General features: G+C 45.4%; 1 protein-coding gene across 4 annotated transcripts in view; it reads left to right on the top strand.

Moving 5' to 3' along the window:
- The window catches only part of LOC143301203 (epidermal growth factor receptor kinase substrate 8-like protein 2), a 216393-nt gene that overhangs the window by 78131 nt on the left and 119515 nt on the right, over positions 1–18747 (top strand). For 3 of the 4 annotated variants that reach the window (XM_076615325.1, XM_076615323.1, XM_076615322.1), the window contains one exon: positions 3291–3332. The exons of the other annotated variant lie outside the window; for it this stretch is intronic. In XM_076615325.1, coding sequence (XP_076471440.1) covers positions 3291–3332 — 42 coding nt within the window. The remainder of the gene's footprint in view (positions 1–3290; positions 3333–18747) is intronic. 4 annotated transcript variants of the gene reach the window in all.

Here is an 18747-nt window from a genome sequence, read left to right as displayed (position 1 = left end):
ACAAAAGATAGTGTCTCAGGACTGACTGTGTAGACATCAGAAGATAGTTACTTTGAACTGGCGGTGTCAACATCAGGGTATAGCAGCCAGATAAGGAAGGAAGAGATTGGTATATGTTTTCTGTAAAATGATGGTTGTAGAATGAAGACAGGTTGATTCATTTTGGTATGAATATTTTTGAGCAAGCTGACTAAAATCTCTATGTATAAATGTATTTACAAATCTGTCCCTTCCTGTCTCTGTGGCTGCCTTCGCTTGTACACCCCATCTCGCTCTCTACAATCAGCTTCAGACCCACTCTGTTTATGCATACCAAGATTCAAACACTCCACTGTTGGCTGCTGTTCTCTCTCTGTTTATGGACCATGCTTTTGGAATGAACTTCCTCATTCACTTCGTCAGTTCTCTGCACTCATCTCTTTCAAGTCTGGCCTTAAAACCTACAGTTTTCCAAGATAGCCTCCTTCCCGTGCCTCCTCTTTGTCTTCAGTTTCTCAAGTTTAGAGTTATGCATGTGTGTGAATGACTGGTTTGAAAGCGCTTTGATTTGTCTCTGCACAAGATTCTGTGATATATAAATACTAATTCTTCTTTTTCTTCTTCTTCTTATTATTGGTATTATTCTCATTAGATTAAAAAAAAAAAAAAAGGAAGCTAGGAAGAAACAGAAGCAAGCCAGTGAAACATGGAAGTGAGGAGAGAAAAATCTCCTTCACCAACATGATGAAAATGGGCATGGCAGGATGGGTTAGGACATGAACAACAAACTTGTCAGTACACTGTGCATGAGAAAGGATAATAGAATAGGCAAAAGGGAAAGATTTGAAATGAGCAGATGATTATACGTGGTTTGAACCAATGATGTCCACATCTGTATTAGGTCTTTCACTGCCAAGTTTCTGTGTGAAAAACACTCCCCAGCACCAGACATTTTAGTAAGGATGCTCCCAGTCAGAGGTTTTGGTTTATGTCAAAGCAACACAATGGACTTGTTCACTTCAAACTCGGTCAAGGGGATACTAGTTGGTCATTGTTCTACTGGTGGGAAACCGGCTGCAGCTGTCAAGCTTTGTTATAATGTGAAAAATGGTCTTATCAACATGACACCTCAATGTTGACAAAAGTTTGCATATGACGCTGCACTGTCAGGTCAACTAAAGTTGCCTATGGTAGTGAAAGAGTTAAAGAGCTGGAAAAGATGGAAGGTGACTGACTGCACTGTTGCTTTAATAGAATTGTTGTATGCTTCCACCATGTACATGACATCACTCACACTTGCATGTTCCTTCAGTACATGATACACGTTGTTTTCCTGGTGTTGAGGACCACATGCATGTCTCATCATGGTGAATGCATCCTTTCCAGCGCTCTCTTCTTTCCTCTGTAGTGTGTGATGCACAGTACTTGGGCAGGGTTAGTGCAGCTGTTCGCATGATGATTGTTCAGTAATGATATGGGTTCTTGTTGAAAGCAGTACTACTCTTGGAGCAGGTTCATGGTGCTTTTCAGCAAAATGTAGCATCAGCACAGTCAAAAGATATACAATAATACACCTCACACAGTAGCATCAGCACAGTCAAAAGATATACAATAATACACCTCACACAGTAGCATCAGCACAGTCAAAAGATATACAATAATACACCTCACACAGTAGCATCAGCACAGTCAAAAGGGATACAATAATACACCTCACACAGTAGCATCAGCACAGTCAAAAGGGATACAATAATACACCTCACACAGTAGCATCAGCACAGTCAAAAGGGATACAATAATACACCTCACACAGTAGCATCAACACAGTCAAAAGGGATACAATAATACACCTCACACAGTAGCATCAACACAGTCAAAAGGGATACAATAATACACCTCACACAGTAGCATCAGCACAGTCAAAAGGGATACAATAATACACCTCACACAGTAGCATCAGCACAGTCAAAAGATATACAATAATACACCTCACACAGTAGCATCAGCACAGTCAAAAGGGATACAATAATACACCTCATACAGTAAAAATAATCATTTCATCCATTTAAGCACAAAGCAGACCACCTAAAACTAAAATCAACATGAAAACCAGCACTGTCAGGCACCAAGCATGTTCCACTCCACACATGCCTAGCACACATTCCACATCCACAAACAATATCCAGACTTACAAACTTCTTTACCAAATACAGATCAGTTGACAACACAGATGGTAACCACACATACCAAATACAGACAGCAATTAAAACTCTTGAAACGAAAAAGATAAAGAGGTGTTGAGTATAAATGAGTACATGGGTGGCTGAAGTGAAGCTGTATGTATATGTTTTGGAAGAGTGGTAGGAGTGGGGTGATTAAGTTGTGTTGCCTTGTTGAAACAAGTACATTTTTGATGCTGTCTTAAATGGAAGTGTTGATATGATGTGGTGAGTGTTTGGTAAATCATTCCATTGTCTGAGGGCAGTGAAGGAGTAGGAGTGTTCTCTAAAGGTTTTTGTGTGGGTCTTTGGTGTGCAGTGAGTTGGGTGATAAGTAAATGAATGAAGTGCTCACAAAGATGAACAGACAGACAGAGGATCGGAAATGTAGGCTGGACAAGACTGACAATAAATTATAACAAAGGAGGAACAGTTTATTGTTAAATCATAACTCAACTGGAAGTAGTGCTTGAAGCAGAGGTGTGTGAGAGATATGGTCTGGTTTTATTTTGTTTTTGTTTTTTGCTTTGAGGGTAAGTCTTGCACTTGCACCTGAATTCTGAACCTTTTAGGGTTTATCTAGGTTTTGTTTGAGCAGCCAGCAAGGACATTGTCATAGTCCAGTCTAGACAGGACAAGCTGGTGTTTTGGTGGCATGTTAGTTACCTGATGGAGAGCTGCATAAGCAGATCTGCTGAAGTGAGTAAGGTGATTGTCAAGGAACATGTTATCAAATGTAGGTAATGAATGCTGTTTGCAGTTTCCTTTATGGACTGTAGATATGTAGGTTGGAACAGATAGAAAAGGATCTGTGTGAGGGAATGAGAAGCCCTGTGTACAACAGGGTTCTATGTGTACATCCTATGTTGTGGGTAGAGAAATGCTATGTGGCTTTAGCCCTGTGTACAACAGGGTTCTATGTGTACATCCTATGTTGTGGGCAGAGAAATGCTATGTGGCTTTAGCCCTGTGTACAACAGGGTTCTATGTGTACATCCTATGTTGTGGGCAGAGAAATGCTATGTGGCTTTAGCCCTGTGTACGACAGTGTTGTCTGTGTATGAATAATCCCAGTCTGTCCTTTGCCTACAGGACCGAAGAGGGACTTGCACCAGGAAATCCTAACATGGACCTGTATGTACACAAAACAACATTTAGCTTTTGCTTCCTTTGCCTTTTTTGGAAAAAAACTCCCTTTGCTACAAAAACCAACAGATTGAATACTCTCAACTATAAGTTACTGAGAGTTGGGTAGGAGGGTGCAGTGTGTGACCAACATACTGATTTTCTGTATTTCCTTGCGTTTGTGTCAGACCGCTCCTCATAAAAGAAAAGTTTCTGCAGAAAAAGAATTCAGCTGAAAAGACAAGCTCTGAGTGCGCCCTTTCCCATCTCATCTCGTCAGGACTAAATTAGCCCCTTGAGCAATGCAACCTTCAGGAAACCAGGATCCACACCCTGAATAACTTGACCTTGAGCGCTTTTTGCCAAAAGGACAATGAACTCAACTTCAACGAATCAATCACTTCCTTTTCCTCCCAGTTGAAAACCCCTCTCCCTCCACCCCTTCCCACCCACCCTTGCCACTTTTGGGGTCACCATTTTCAAAAAGAGAAAAATGTGAAAATGTCGAGACAAGAAAATAGCACCACTCCCATGCAGATTGCATTGCTGTAATTGTGATAGCTGTCCTCTCAGTGACAGTTACTGAACACCTCCATGACAGTCACTGACAGCACCTCCATGACAGTCAATGACATCACAACGAGTCACTGACATCACCATGACAGTCACTGACAGCACAACAACATTGACATCACCATGACATTCACTGAACACTTCCATGACAGTCACTCACAGCACCACCATGACAGTCACTGCAAACACTATGACAGTCACTAGCAACACCTCCATGACAGTCCCTGAACACACCTCCATGACAGTCACTGACAACACCACCATGACAGTTCTTGACCACACCTCCATGACAGTCCAAGAACACACCTCCATGACAGTCCTTGAACACACCTCCATGATAGTCCTTGAACACACCTCCATGACAGTCCTTGAACACACCTCCATGACAGTCCTTGAACACACCTCCTTGACATTCACTGACAACACCTCAATGACAGTCACAGACAACACCTCCATGACAGTCACTGACAACACCATGACAGTCACTGACAACACCTCCATGACAGTCCTTGAACACACCTCCATGACAGTCACATGACAACACCTCCATGACAGTCCTTGAACACACCTCCATGACAATCACTGAACACCCCCCCATGACAGTCACTGAACACGATGACAGTCACTGAACACACCTCCATGACAATCACTGAACACACACCCATGACAGTCACTGAACACACCTCCATGAAAGTCACTCAGCACCTTCACGACACCTCCACGACAGTCACTCAACACCTCCACAACATTCACTGAACACACCTCCACGACAGTCACTCAACACCTCCACAACATTCACTGAACACACCTACATGACATTCACTGAACACACCTCCATGACAGTCACTGAACACCTCCACGACATTCACTGAACACCTCCACGACATTCACTGAACACACCTCCATGACATTCACTGAACACACCTCCACGACAGTCACTCAACACCTCCACGACATTCACTGAACACACCTACATGACATTCACTGAACACACCTCCATGACAGTCACTGAACACAACACCTCCATGACAGTCACCAAACACAGCTCCATGACAGTCACCGAACACACCTACATGACAGTCACTGACAACACCTCCATGACAGTCACCGAACACACCTACATGACAGTCACTGACAACACCTCCATGACAGTCACTGACAGCACAACGACAGTCACTGACATCACCATGACAGTCACTTAACACCTCAGTGACAGTCACTGACAACACACCTCCATGACAGTCACTGAACACCTCTATGACAGTCACTGAACACCTCTATGACAGTCACTGAACACACCTCCATGACAGTCCATCTCCATGACAGTCACAACACCTCCATGACAGTCACTGACAGCACAATGACAGTTACTGACACCACCATGACAGTCACTGAACACCTCAATGACAGTACTTGAACACACCTCCATGACAGTCCATCTCCATGACAGTCACTGACAACACCTCAGTGACAGTCACTGAACACACCATGACAGTTACTGAACACATCTCCATGACAGTCCCTGAACACACATCCATGACAGTCACTGAAGAGACCACCATGACAGTCACTGAACACACCATGACCACAACAGTCACTGACAGCACCACCATGACTGTCACTGACAACACCATGACAGTCACTGACAACACATCTCCATGACAGTCCCTGAACACACCTCCATGACAGCCATTGAACACCTCCATGACTGTCACTCACAGCACCACCATGACTGTCACTGACAACACCATGACAGTCACTGACAACACACCTCCATGACAGTCCCAGAGCACACCACTATGACAGTCCTTGAACACACCTCCATGACAGTCCTTGAACACAGCACTATGACAGTCCCAGAACACACCTCCATGACCATCACTGACAACATCTCAATGACAGTCACTGACAACACCTCCATGATGGTCCCTGACAACACCTCCATGATAGTCCCTGACAACACCTCCATGACAGTCACTGACAACACCATGACAGTCACTGAACACACCTCCATGACAGTCCTTGAACACACCACTATGACAGTCACTGAACACACCTGCATAACAGTCCTTGACCACAGCACTATGACAGTCCCAGAACACACCTCCATGACCGTCACTGACAACACCTCCATGACAGTCCCTGAACACACCTCCATGACAGTCACTGACAACACCTCCATGACAGTCACTGACAACATACCTCCATGACAGTCCCAGAACACAACTCCATGACAGTCGCTGAACACCTCCACGGCAGTCACTGAACACCCCTCCATGACAGTCACTGACAACACCTCCATGACAGTCACCTGAACACACCTCTGTGACAGTCACTGAACACCCCTCCATGACAGTCACTGACAACACCTCCGTGACAGTCACCTGAACACACCTCTATGACAGTCACTGAACACACCCCCCCCGGACAGTCACTGAACACCTTCACGACAGTCATCGAACACCTCCATGACAGTCACTGAACCCACATCCATGACATTCCATCTCCATTACAGTCACTGGACACATCTCCATGACAGTCACTGAACACCTCCATAACAGTCCCTGAACACACCATGACAGTCACTAAACACCTCCATGACAGTCACTGAACACACCTCCATGACAGTCACTAAACACCTCCACGGCAGTCACTGGACACATCTCCATGACAGTCACTGAACACCTCCATAACAGTCCCTGAACACACCATGACAGTCACTAAACACCTCCATGACAGTCACTGAACACACATCCATGACAGTCACTGAACACCCCCCTGGACAGTCACTGAATACCTCCATGACAGTCACTGAACACACATCCATGACATTCCATCTCCATGACAGTCACTGAACACCTCCATGACAGTCACTGAACACCTCCATAACAGTCCCTGAACACACCATGACAGTCACTAAACACCTCCATGACAGTCACTGACAACGCAACACCTCCATAACAGTCCCTGAACACACCATGACAGTCACTAAACACCTCCATGACAGTCACTGACAACGCCATGACAGTCACTGCCAACACCTCCATGACAGTCACTGAACACCTCCATGACAGTCACTGAACACACCTCCATGACAGTCACTGACAACACCCCCATGACAGTCACTGACAACACACCTCCATGACAGTCAGTAAACACCTCCAAGACAGTCCTTGAACACACGTCATGACAGTCCTTGAACACACCTCCATGACAGTCACTGAACACACCTCCATGACAGTCACTGAACACACCTCCATGACAGTTCTTGAACATACCCCCATGACAGTCACTGACAACACCTCCATGACAGCCACTGAACATACCTCCATGACAGCCACTGAACATACCTCCATGACACTGACAACACCTCCATGACAGTCACTGAACACACCTCCATGACAGTCACTGAACACACATCCATGACAGTCACTGAGAAACACCTCCATGACAGTCACTGAACATACCTCCATGACAGTCACTGACAACACCTCCATGACAGTCACTGACAACACCTCCATGACAGTCACTGACAACACCTCTATGACAGTCACTGACAACACCTCCATGACAGTCACTGACAACACCTCTATGACAGTCACTGACAACACCTCCATGACAGTCACTGACAACACCTCCATGACAGTCACTGACAACACCTCCATGACAGTCACTGACAACACCTCTATGACAGTCACTGAACACACTGTGCAGATCACTTATTTTTTGTATTGTGTTGGTCGGGGTCATAAAGCATTGACCTAGTTTTTAGCATGCATCATTAACTCATCTTCATGGAAATACCATTTCTTTTCTTTTTTTTACTTGATAGATTTTTACAAGTACAGAAATAGAATTGTCTTTTCATGTTTCTAATATTTTCAAATTGATTTAGATTTTATATGGACTGAAACAGAAGTGGGTGAATTGGTCTTTTTAAATTGTTTTCAATATTTTTCACTTGATTTATTTATGTGGACTGAGTGAGATGTGGGTGAAATAGTATTTCGATTGTTTTAATAAACCAAATATGATTTTGGGCTCTTTTCAGTTGGTTTCAAGAACTGACAGGTATTCAGGCCTGTATGGTTGTCTGGGCTATAGATAACAAAATGATTTGATTTGATGTCATATCGTTTGTAAACAAGAATATCACTTTTTCGATTCATATGATTTGTTTACAAAACAGATGGACAGTGTGTGCTTTGCCAGTTGTAAACGAGGTACATTACCATTCTTGACATGTTCCATGTAAATATGATGACCATGGAAGTGCTGCTATTTGTTGGGGGGAAAATCAAACCGCACCCTTGTGATAAATCTGTTGCTTGTGTCCAGCTGTCCATTCCCCCATTCACCTGCATCGTAACTGCTGTCTTCCATGCACAGCTTCCTGTATAAGATGACTCTCATGGTCAAACTTGTTTCATGCATTGCTGTCTGCTATCAGCTTCTTCTCCACCCACACATCCTCTCCACTCTGTCTTGGTCTCCCCTGACAACCTCTGCCTTGCCAACCCCATATTTCTTCATCTCCCCCTACTCCCCCCACAACCCCTTTGCCTTGCCACCCCCCTCTCTTTCCTCATCTCCTCCCCTCCCCCACAACCCCTTTGCCTTGCCACCCCCCTCTTTTCTCATCTCCTCCCCTCCCCCACAACCCCTCCGTCTTGCCACCCCCCTCTTTTCTCATCTCCTCCCCTCCCCCACAACCACTCCACCCTGCCACCCCCCTCTCTTTCTTCATCTCCTCCCCTCCCCCACAACCACTCCACCCTGCCACCCCCCTCTCTTTCTTCATCTCCTCCCCTCCCCCACAACCACTCCGTCTTGCCACCCCCTTCTCTTTCTTCATCTCCTCCCCTCCCCCACAACCACTCCGTCTTGCCACCCCCCTCTTTTCTCATCTCCTCCCCTCCCCCACAACCCCTCCGTCTTGCCACCCCCTTCTCTTTCTTCATCTCCTCCCCTCCCTCACAACCACTCCACCCTGCCACCCCCCTCTCTTTCTTCATCTCCTCCCCTCCCCCACAACCACTCCACCCTGCCACCCCCCTCTCTTTCTTCATCTCCTCCCCTCCCTCACAACCCCTCCGCCTTGCCACCCCCTCTCTTTCTTCATCTCCTCCCCTCCCTCACAACCACTCCACCCTGCCACCCCCCTCTCTTTCTTCATCTCCTCCCCTCCCTCACAACCACTCCACCCTGCCACCCCCCTCTCTTTCTTCATCTCCTCCCCTCCCTCACAACCACTCCACCCTGCCACCCCCCTCTCTTTCTTCATCTCCTCCCCTCCCTCACAACCACTCCACCCTGCCACACCCCTCATCTGTGTACTTCTTTGCCTCTCCTTGTCCTCGCCTTGCTCACGCTGTCTGTGGCACTCTTTTCTCTCTCTCTCTCTCTCTCTCTCTCTCTCTCTCTCTCTCTCTCTCTCTCTCTCTCTCTTTCTCCCCCATCCCTTTAGGAAGAAAAACTCCACAATTGATCATATTTTTACTCTGTGTAATATGATGCAAAAATGTTTCCATGGCACAAAGAAGAGAAAACTATTCATTGCATTACACGAAAGCTTTTGATTCAGTTAATCGTGTTAGTTTGTGGGCAGTACTCTGACAAAAATTATCTGCATGTTCAAAGGAATTTGTAGCTCCGTACAGTCCTGTGTTCGCTGAGGTCCTGTTATATCAGAATTCTTTGACTGCCTGGCTGGAGTAAAACAAGGCAGTTTGTTATCTCCCTTGCTATTTTTTTTTCATGGGGTTTAAGTTCCTACCTGGTTTACAAGAAATATTCCTCTTGCTGTTTGCAGATGACAATGTTTTAGTTTCTTCAACTCCAGCTGGATTACAAAAGAAACTGAACAATCTTGAAAAAGCATAAAAAACTCTCTGACTAAAAATAAATCTGAGCCAAACGAAAATAATGATTTGTAAAAAAGGTGGTCATTTGTCAAAAGCTGAGAAATTGTTTTAAAAATTGAAATTGTAATCAGTTATAAATACTTAGGTTTCTGCTTGACTACCAAACCGTCTTTTGTTTCTGTTTGAAGAATATGTGGGCAAAGCAAAAGTCATGGTGGTCAGAATCATGCATACAATGTGGAATCTTGGGAGTATGGATAGAATTGTATTCTTTAAACTGTTTGATACACAAGTGAAACGCATGTTGCTGTATGCATCAGAATTATGGGGAACTATTCATTTTTAAACACTAGAATCAGTCAGTTTATTTGCATGTAAACAATTTTCGAATGTGAGTCCCAAAACGCCAAACAAAATGGTATACAGTGATACAGGCAGGTATCCTCTGTATATTGATAGCTGCATTAGCGCACTACGATACTGGTTTAAACTTCAACAGATGCCCATAACGAGAATTCCAAAACAAGTTTATATTATGACTGTTAACAAGATGACCAGCTGCAAAAGGATTATTTGAGATATTGAGCATCTGCAATAAAACACTGTCTAGATGTTTATGGATTTTATGAAGTTTGGTTTAATGGTGGTGTAGGAGATGAGTAAGCTTTCCTTAAAACAATTAAACAACATATGGTGGACTGTTATATTATAAACAAGACTGGTCAAGCAAACTATATAGTAGCAATTGTTATGAAACATACCGTTCCTTTAAATCATTGTTGCAGCCAGAAAAACGTTTATTTGATCTTACCATTTTCAAATTCAGATCGTCTTTCATTAATTTCAGATTTGGAGTAAATGAACTTTAAAGTCAATGAGCGTTATAAGGATAGCTTAAAAACTGTACATTTTGTAGAGGGTACGAAGACAAAATTCGTGTACTGGTAATGTCCACAATATGATATTATGAAAAAGAAATACTTATCCAAGCATATGCACATTTTAAGGATCCCCCTATTACCCCACTTGCTTCAAAATGTCAACAGCATTGTGACAAGAGATGTAGCAATGTTCATGTCTTATTTGTTAAAACAGAGAGCAGAAAGCACTCAGTCTTAGATGAAAGGCATGTTTCTAAATTACTCTTAGCTTTTTATTTTGTTTGGTTATATTATAAGTTTATTCTTTCCTCATTTTGTTGTTCATCCTACTCAAGGTTTGGTTTTCATATGTGTGTCTGTATAACACCTGCATCCATATGTACACAGGTCAATGACCTTTCATTAAAACAGTTCTGATTTCTCCCCTCCCTCTCTCTCTCTCATATCTTAGAGAACAGTTTATGCAAGTTAGATACTTTAAACATCCTTGCCTGTTTAGACTTATCTTCTTAATGTTATCAAAAAATGAAAAGACTGTCAAAGAGTTCATTCTCTAACTGTATAATACACTCAAGTGGTGAAGCAAAAATGTCATGTGATAAAGACCAGTGTGAGTGTGTGACTTGAGCATTCTGCCGAGTATCAAAAGTATCATGATGATGTGAAAGCAAGAATAAGATCTGGGGTTAAATTATCAGAATTTGTTAACTAGTCATGGGGTCAGGCAAGGGGATATATGCATTCTAACATGTATTCTCATTTTTAGGGGCTATGGCCAATATTAATAAACCTTCTCAGCCTCTCTCTCTCTTTCTCTCTCTCTCTCTCTCTCTCTCTCTCTCTGTATGTATGTGTGTGTGTGTGAGTGTGTGTGTGTGTTTCATTTTTTCCAGTGTATTCTTATCAACACCTTGCTTAAGATTTTATTCAGTATTGTGTGGTGTAGACCCCCCCCCCCTCTCTCTCTCCACTCTGATTAAAAATCCCTTGTGTTCTGTTTCACATGACTGTTTAATTTGTCACCAACACCCTGACGCAACATGACCCCAAGTCTCTTTGAGCTATAGGGCTCTGAGCCTGTGATGATAATAATGATGATAAAATGCAGGCTTATATAGCACAGTAACCCCATCTCAGATGGGGCTCACAATGCTTTACAATAAAATACACAAATTTAAGAATAACTGATTTTTTAAAAAGTATGTACAAAAAAGAAACAACACAGGTAATATCACAGCAAAATAAGTACATCATGCCCACCGTAGCCAAAATACACACCAAGGAACCAGGCATCGCAAAAACCACACCAAAAATTATCACAAATGCATACAAATCAACACAAAGAGCACATCCAGCAATCCGATCACAGCAAGCATATGTAGATGGAACAGTTTTGTTGAGAAAAATACTGTTTGAAAAGATGTTTTGAATTTTTCAAGTCTTGAATGCGGATGTTGGGGGTGTGGCAGATTTGAGGGTTGTACCACTGTTTGGGTGGTGTGTGTCCATTGAGATTGATGATGACCATCGTTGTCATCCAGCTGGGGGATGGGGGGAGGGTGGTGGTGGGGTGGGGGGGAGGATGCTCATGAATCTATCTGTGAATGCGCAGATGGCTGAATAGTCCAATCTGCGCACGAAATGTTCGCTGACAGTTGGGGCAGACAAAGACAGGCATATCATTGTCAGGGAGCTTGTTTGCCCGTGACTTTCTGGCCTGCCTCTTCTGAACAGCTGCAGCAGTCCTGTTGGCCTCGCACAACTTGGCGCCTTTGTGCGCAGCAGCGCGCCATTTGTCACGGTCCACTGCAGATTCCTCCCAGGAGTCAGGGTTGATATCAAACGCTTCAGAGAGACTTTCAGAGTATCTCTGAAACGCTTCTTCTGACCTCCGTGTGATCTCTTCCCTTGTTGCAGCTCGCCATAGAAGAGCCTTTTGGGCAGCTGATGGTCTGGCATGCGCGCCACGTGTCCAGCCCAGCGAAGCTGGGACTGCATCAGGATGGTGAAGATGCTGGGAAGGGTGGCTTTTGCGAGCACCTCTGTGTCTGGGGTCCTGTCTTGCCACTTGATGTTCAGTAGCTTCCTGAGGCATGTTGTGTGGAAGTGGTTCAGCTTCTTGGCATGTCGTTGGTACACTGTCCAAGTTTCACAGGCGTACAGTAGTGTGGGGAGAACTACTGCTCTGTAGACCTTTAGCTTGGTCTCAAGACTAATGCCTCTTCTGTTCCAGACATTTGCATTGAGTCTACCAAAAGTTGCGCTTGCTCTTGCAATCCTGACGTTCACTTCATCGTCGATGGTCACATTTTGTGACAGTGTGCTGCCAAGGTATGTGAACCACTCCACCGTACTGAGTCTCTGACCGTTGACTGTGATGTTGGGCTCAACGTAGGGTTTCCCTGGGGCTGGCTGATGGAGAACTTCAGTTTTCCTCGTGCTGATGGTAAGGCCGAAATTCCTGCTGGCAGTGGCAAACTTGTCGACGCTGAGTTGCATGTCAGCTTCAGATCCAGCGTTGAGGGCACAATCATCAGCAAACAAAAAGTCTCTGATGATGTCTGTCATGACCTTCGTTTTTGCTTGAAGCCTTCTGAGGTTAAACAACTTGCCATCTGTTCGGTACTTTAGGCCGATTCCAACATCGCCATCTCTGAAGGCATCAGTAAGCATTGCAGAGAACATGAGGCTGAACAGCATTGGAGCCAGGACGCAGCCTTGCTTGACACCATTTGTGACAGCAAAAGGAGCAGATGTTTCGCCATTGTCCTGGACTCGAGCCTGCATGCCTTCATGGAATTGGCTGACCAAGGAAATAAATTTCCGAGGGCATCCGTACTTGACCATGATCTTCCACAGTCCCTCTCTACTCACAGTGTTGAAGGCCTTTGTGAGGTCGACATAGGTGGAGAACAGATCAGCATTTTGCTCCTGACATTTCTCTTGCAGCTGCCTTGCAGCAAACACCATGTCAGTGGTTCTGCACTCTTTCCGGAATCCACATTGGCTCTCGGGCAAATGACCTTGGTCAAGGTGTGCTGTGAGACGGTTTAGTAGGATCCTGGCAAGTATCTTGCCTGCAATGGAGAGCAAGGAAATGCCCTGATGGTTATCACAGGCTTGCCGGTTCCCCTTTCGCTTGTACAAGTGAATGATAGATGCATCTTTGAAATCCTGGGGGATCGTCTCTTCTTTCCACATGAGTGAGCACAGCTGATGGAGCTTCTCAGTCAGCACAGTGCCTCCATCCTTGTAGACCTCTGCTGGTATGGAGTCTGAGCCAGGTGCTTTGCCACTGGATAGCAGACGGATTGCTTTCTGGGTCTCAAGAAGTGTTGGCGGATTGTCCAGTGCTTCGTTGATGGGGACTTGTGGGAGACGGTCTATGGCTTCATCATTTATGGAGGAAGGGCGATTTAAGACACTGTTGAAGTGCTCAGCCCAGCGTTCGAGAATTTTCTCCTTCTCGGTGATCAAGGTATTCCCATCTGCACTGAAGAGGGGGGATGATCCTGAGGATGTAGAGCCGTAGACTTCTTTTAAGGCATCATAGAACCTCTTCATATCATGCCTGTCAGCATATCCCTGGATCTCATCAGCTTTGTCACTCAGCCACTTACCCTGCATCTGGCGTAACTTTTGCTGAACAGTTCTGCGGATGGCATCGTACGCATCCTTTTTTGATGTGGACTTGGGTTGCTTAGGTAGGCTTGATGCAGACGGCGTTTCTCATCCAGAAGTTGCTTGATTTCATCACAGTTTTCATCAAACCAGCCTTTGTGCTTTCTGGTCATGGGTCCCAGGGTCTCTGAAGCTGTACTATAGATCAGCTCACGCAGGGTCCTCCAGTCAGACTCCACATTCTGGTTGTCCAGAGAGGCGGATTCCAGACGATCTTCCAGCAGCTCCACAAAGGACTGTTTGATGGTGATGTTTTTCAGCTTAGCGATGTTGAGCCGTTTTGGAGCCTTCTGGCCTTGGGGGCGTCTCTTGGGCTGGATTTGAATATTCAGCTTCGAGACTACAAGGCGATGGTCTGTCCAACACTCGGCGCCGCACATGGTCTTTGTTACACATACATCTTGCCTATCCCTTTTCCTGACGATGACATAATCGATGAGATGCCAATGCTTTGAGCGAGGGTGCATCCATGACGTCCTGTTACGGGTAGGGAGGCAGAGACCCTGGGACCCATGACCAGAAAGCACAAAGACTGGTTTGATGAAAACTGTGATGAAATCAAGCAGCTTCTGGATGAGAAACGCCGTCTGCATCAAGCCTACCTGAGCAACCCAAAGTCCACATCAAAAAAGGATGCGTATGATGCCAACCGCAGGACTGTTCAGCAAAAGTTACGCCAGATGCAGGATAAGTGGCTGAGTGACAAAGCTGATGAGATCCACGGATATGCTGACAGGCACGATATGAAGAGGTTCTATGATGCCTCAAAAGAAGTCTACGGCCCAACATCCTCAGGATCATCCCCCCTCCTCAGTGCAGATGGGAATACCTTGATCACCGAGAAGGAGAAAATTCTCGAACGCTGGGCTGAGCACTTCAACAGTGTCTTAAATCGCCCTTCCTCCATAAATGATGAAGCCATAGACTGTCTCCCACAAGTCCCCATCAACGAAGCACTGGACGATCCGCCAACACTTCTTGAGACCCAGAAAGCAATCTGTCTGCTATCCAGTGGCAAAGCACCTGGCTCAGACTCCATACCAGCAGAGGTCTACAAGGATGGAGGCACTGTGCTGACTGAGAAGCTCCATCAGCTGTACTCACTCATGTGGAAAGAAGAGACGATCCCCCAGCATTTCAAAGATGCATCTATCATTCACTTGTACAAGCGAAAGGGGAACCGGCAAGCCTGTGATAACCATTGGGGCATTTCCTTGCTCTCCATCACAGTCAAGATACTTGCCAGGATCCTACTAAACCGTCTCACAGCACACCTTGACCAAGGTCATTTGCCTGAGAGCCAATGTGGATTCTGGAAAGAGCGCGGAACCACCGACATGGTGTTTGCTGCAAGGCAGCTGCAAGAGAAATGTCAGGAGCAAAATGCTGATCTGTTCTCCACCTATGTCGACCTCACTAAGGCCTTCGACACTGTGAGTAGAGAGGGACTGTGGAAGACCATGGCCAAGTACGGATGCCCTCGGAAATTTATTTCCTTGGTCAGCCAATTCCATGAAGGCATGCAAGCTCGAGTCCAGGACAATGGCGAAACATCTGCTCCTTTTGCTGTCACAAATGGTGTCAAGCAAGGCTGCGTCCTGGCTCCAACGCTGTTCAGCCTCATGTTCTCTGCAATGCTTACTGATGCCTTCAGAGATGGCGATGTTGGAATCGGCCTAAAGTACCGAACAGATGGCAAGTTGTTTAACCTCAGAAGGCTTCAAGCAAAAACGAAGGTCATGACAGACATCATCAGAGACTTTTTGTTTGCTGATGATTGTGCCCTCAACGCTGGATCTGAAGCTGACATGCAACTCAGCGTCGACAAGTTTGCCACTGCCAGCAGGAACTTCGGCCTTACCATCAGCACGAGGAAAACTGAAGTTCTCCATCAGCCAGCCCCAGGGAAACCCTACGTTGAGCCCAACATCACAGTCAACGATCAGAGACTCAGTGCGGTGGAGCGGTTCACATACCTTGGCAGCACACTGTCACGAAATGTGACCATCGACGATGAAGTGAACATCAGGATTGCAAGAGCAAGCGCAACTTTTGGCAGACTCAGTGCAAATGTCTGGAACAGAAGAGGCATTAGTCTTGAGACCAAGCTAAAGGTCTACAGAGCAGTAGTTCGCCCCACACTACTGTACGCCTGCGAAACTTGGACAGTGTACCAACGACATGCCAAGAAGCTGAACCACTTCCACACAACATGCCTCAGGAAGCTACTGAACATCAAGTGGCAAGACAGGACCCCAGACACAGAGGTGCTCGCAAAAGCCACCCTTCCCAGCATCTTCACCATCCTGATGCAGTCCCAGCTTCGCATGCCAGACCATCGGCTGCCCAAAAGGCTCTTCTATGGCGAGCTGCAACAAGGGAAGAGATCACACGGAGGTCAGAAGAAGCGCTTCAGAGATACTCTGAAAGTCTCTCTTAAAGCGTTTGATATCAACCCTGACTCCTGGGAGGAATCTGCAGTGGACCGTGACAAATGGCGCGCTGCTGTGCACAAAGGCGCCAAGTTGTGCGAAGCCAACAGGACTGCAGCAGCTGTTCAGAAGAGGCAGGCCAGAAAGTCACAGGCAAACAAGCTCCCTGACAATGATATGCCTGTCTTTGTCTGCCCCAACTGTCAGCGAACATTTCGTGCACAGATTGGACTATTCAGCCATCTGCGCATTCACAGATAGATTCATGAGCATCCTCCCCCCCACCCCACCACCACCCTCCCCCCATCCCCCAGCTGGATGACAAACGATGGTCATCATCGATCTCGATGGACACACCACCACCAGATTTATCTGTGCTGACCTCCATTCTGTAAGCACCCGCTCTATCAACAAGTCTGTTGGTAAGTTCCTGCAGTTCTTCGTTCGTTCCCCCCATCAGATCTATATCATCAGCAAACCAGAGGTTGCATATTCATCTGCGACCAATGGAGATAGAAGTCTCATGGTTTTCCAGTGCCTCCTGCATTATCCTTTCCAAGAAGAGATTAAACAACACAGGAGAGAGGATACAGCCTTGTCTGACACCAACGGTCGTTTTGAAAAACTCCCCTAGTTGGTTGTTGAGGAGCACTGCACTGTTGGAGTTCTTGTATAGGGCCTCTATCACGCTCACGATGCCTTTGTCGATTCCATATCCCCTCAGTACATGCCATAGTCCCTCATGCCAAACCCTGTCAAACGCTTTCTTGAAGTCAATAAAGTTATGGAACAAGTCGCGTTGGTGTTGAAGGTGTTTCTCAATGAGTATTCTGCAATTGAATATTTGCTCAATGGTGTTTCTTCCCTTTCTGAAACCAGCTTGTTCTTTGGCGAGTATTTCTTCAGCCCTTGACTTCAGTCTGTTGAGGAGGATTCGTAGCATGATCTTGCTTGGATGACTAATAAGACTAATGGTCCTATAGTTCTGGCAGGTTGCCCTTTTTTGGCAGAGGAATCACCAGTAATTGTGTCCACTGTTCTGGCTATCTCTTCTCGTCAAGTATTTACTGGCATACTGTCCACACCTGGTGATTTCCCTTCTTTCAAGCTTCGTATTGCGTTTCTGACCTCCTCCTTCAGTATGGGTGACAATAGTGGTCACGTTCAGCTGACAGAGTGTCGTTTTCCAATATGGAGCTGTCTGGGTGGAGCTGGTGGTTATACAGGCCAGTGCAGTATTCTGTCCATCTTTCCAGGACGTCTTCACTGTCTGAAAGGAGTTTACCTTCTTTGTCCTCTATTACAGCAGTTCTTGCTTGACTTGACTGAGTGAGGCTTCTTAGCGTGCTGTAGGCCTGTTTGCTGCTCCCATTTTCAAAGCCTTTGACTGGCATACCAGTCCTGTCTGAAGGCCTCTCTGTCCATTGATCAAAAGTTACGAGCCTCTTTGTGCACATTCCCCCCCATGGAAATGCTGGGAATTTCAGTTTAAATAGTATCCCTGCCTTCTGGAAATTCTGTGCCAGAAATTTCCTTTTTTCTATTTGTTTCTGCTTTTTTTCTTCCTTCATTGTTGTCTCCTTTTCCTGCCTTCCCACTCCATTCCCCTTTATTTTTTCAAGCAAGCCTTGACACTTTTTTTCTCTTTTCTGCAGTCTGTGATGTACTATATGTGCTGTTTTGCTCTGGTGATTAGGTAGTGATATTGTAAACACTGGGATAGGCAGCAGCTGCCCATTTTGCAGTGTTATTTGCCTATATGGCCTTTTTTTTTTAATGTATTTTCGTTTAGATTTGAAGTTCATGTGTGTTTTTTTTACACTTTTTTGTGATCTGGGGATGATAAATTAAGCGGAATGGCTGGCATCCTCAGCATGGCCTAGTCTTATATGCCTGAAGGTGCTAAATGGTTGGGATACTGTCATGAACTGTGTTTTGTGAATTTGTCTTCATGTTTTTTGTAGATGTGGCAATTTTGTGTTGACGCGGTTGA

Source organism: Babylonia areolata, chromosome 27 (genome assembly GCF_041734735.1).
Source record: "Babylonia areolata isolate BAREFJ2019XMU chromosome 27, ASM4173473v1, whole genome shotgun sequence".
In the NCBI taxonomy this organism is placed as follows: Eukaryota; Metazoa; Mollusca; class Gastropoda; order Neogastropoda; family Buccinidae; genus Babylonia; species Babylonia areolata.
This window is presented reverse-complemented; position numbering and strand designations above follow the sequence as displayed.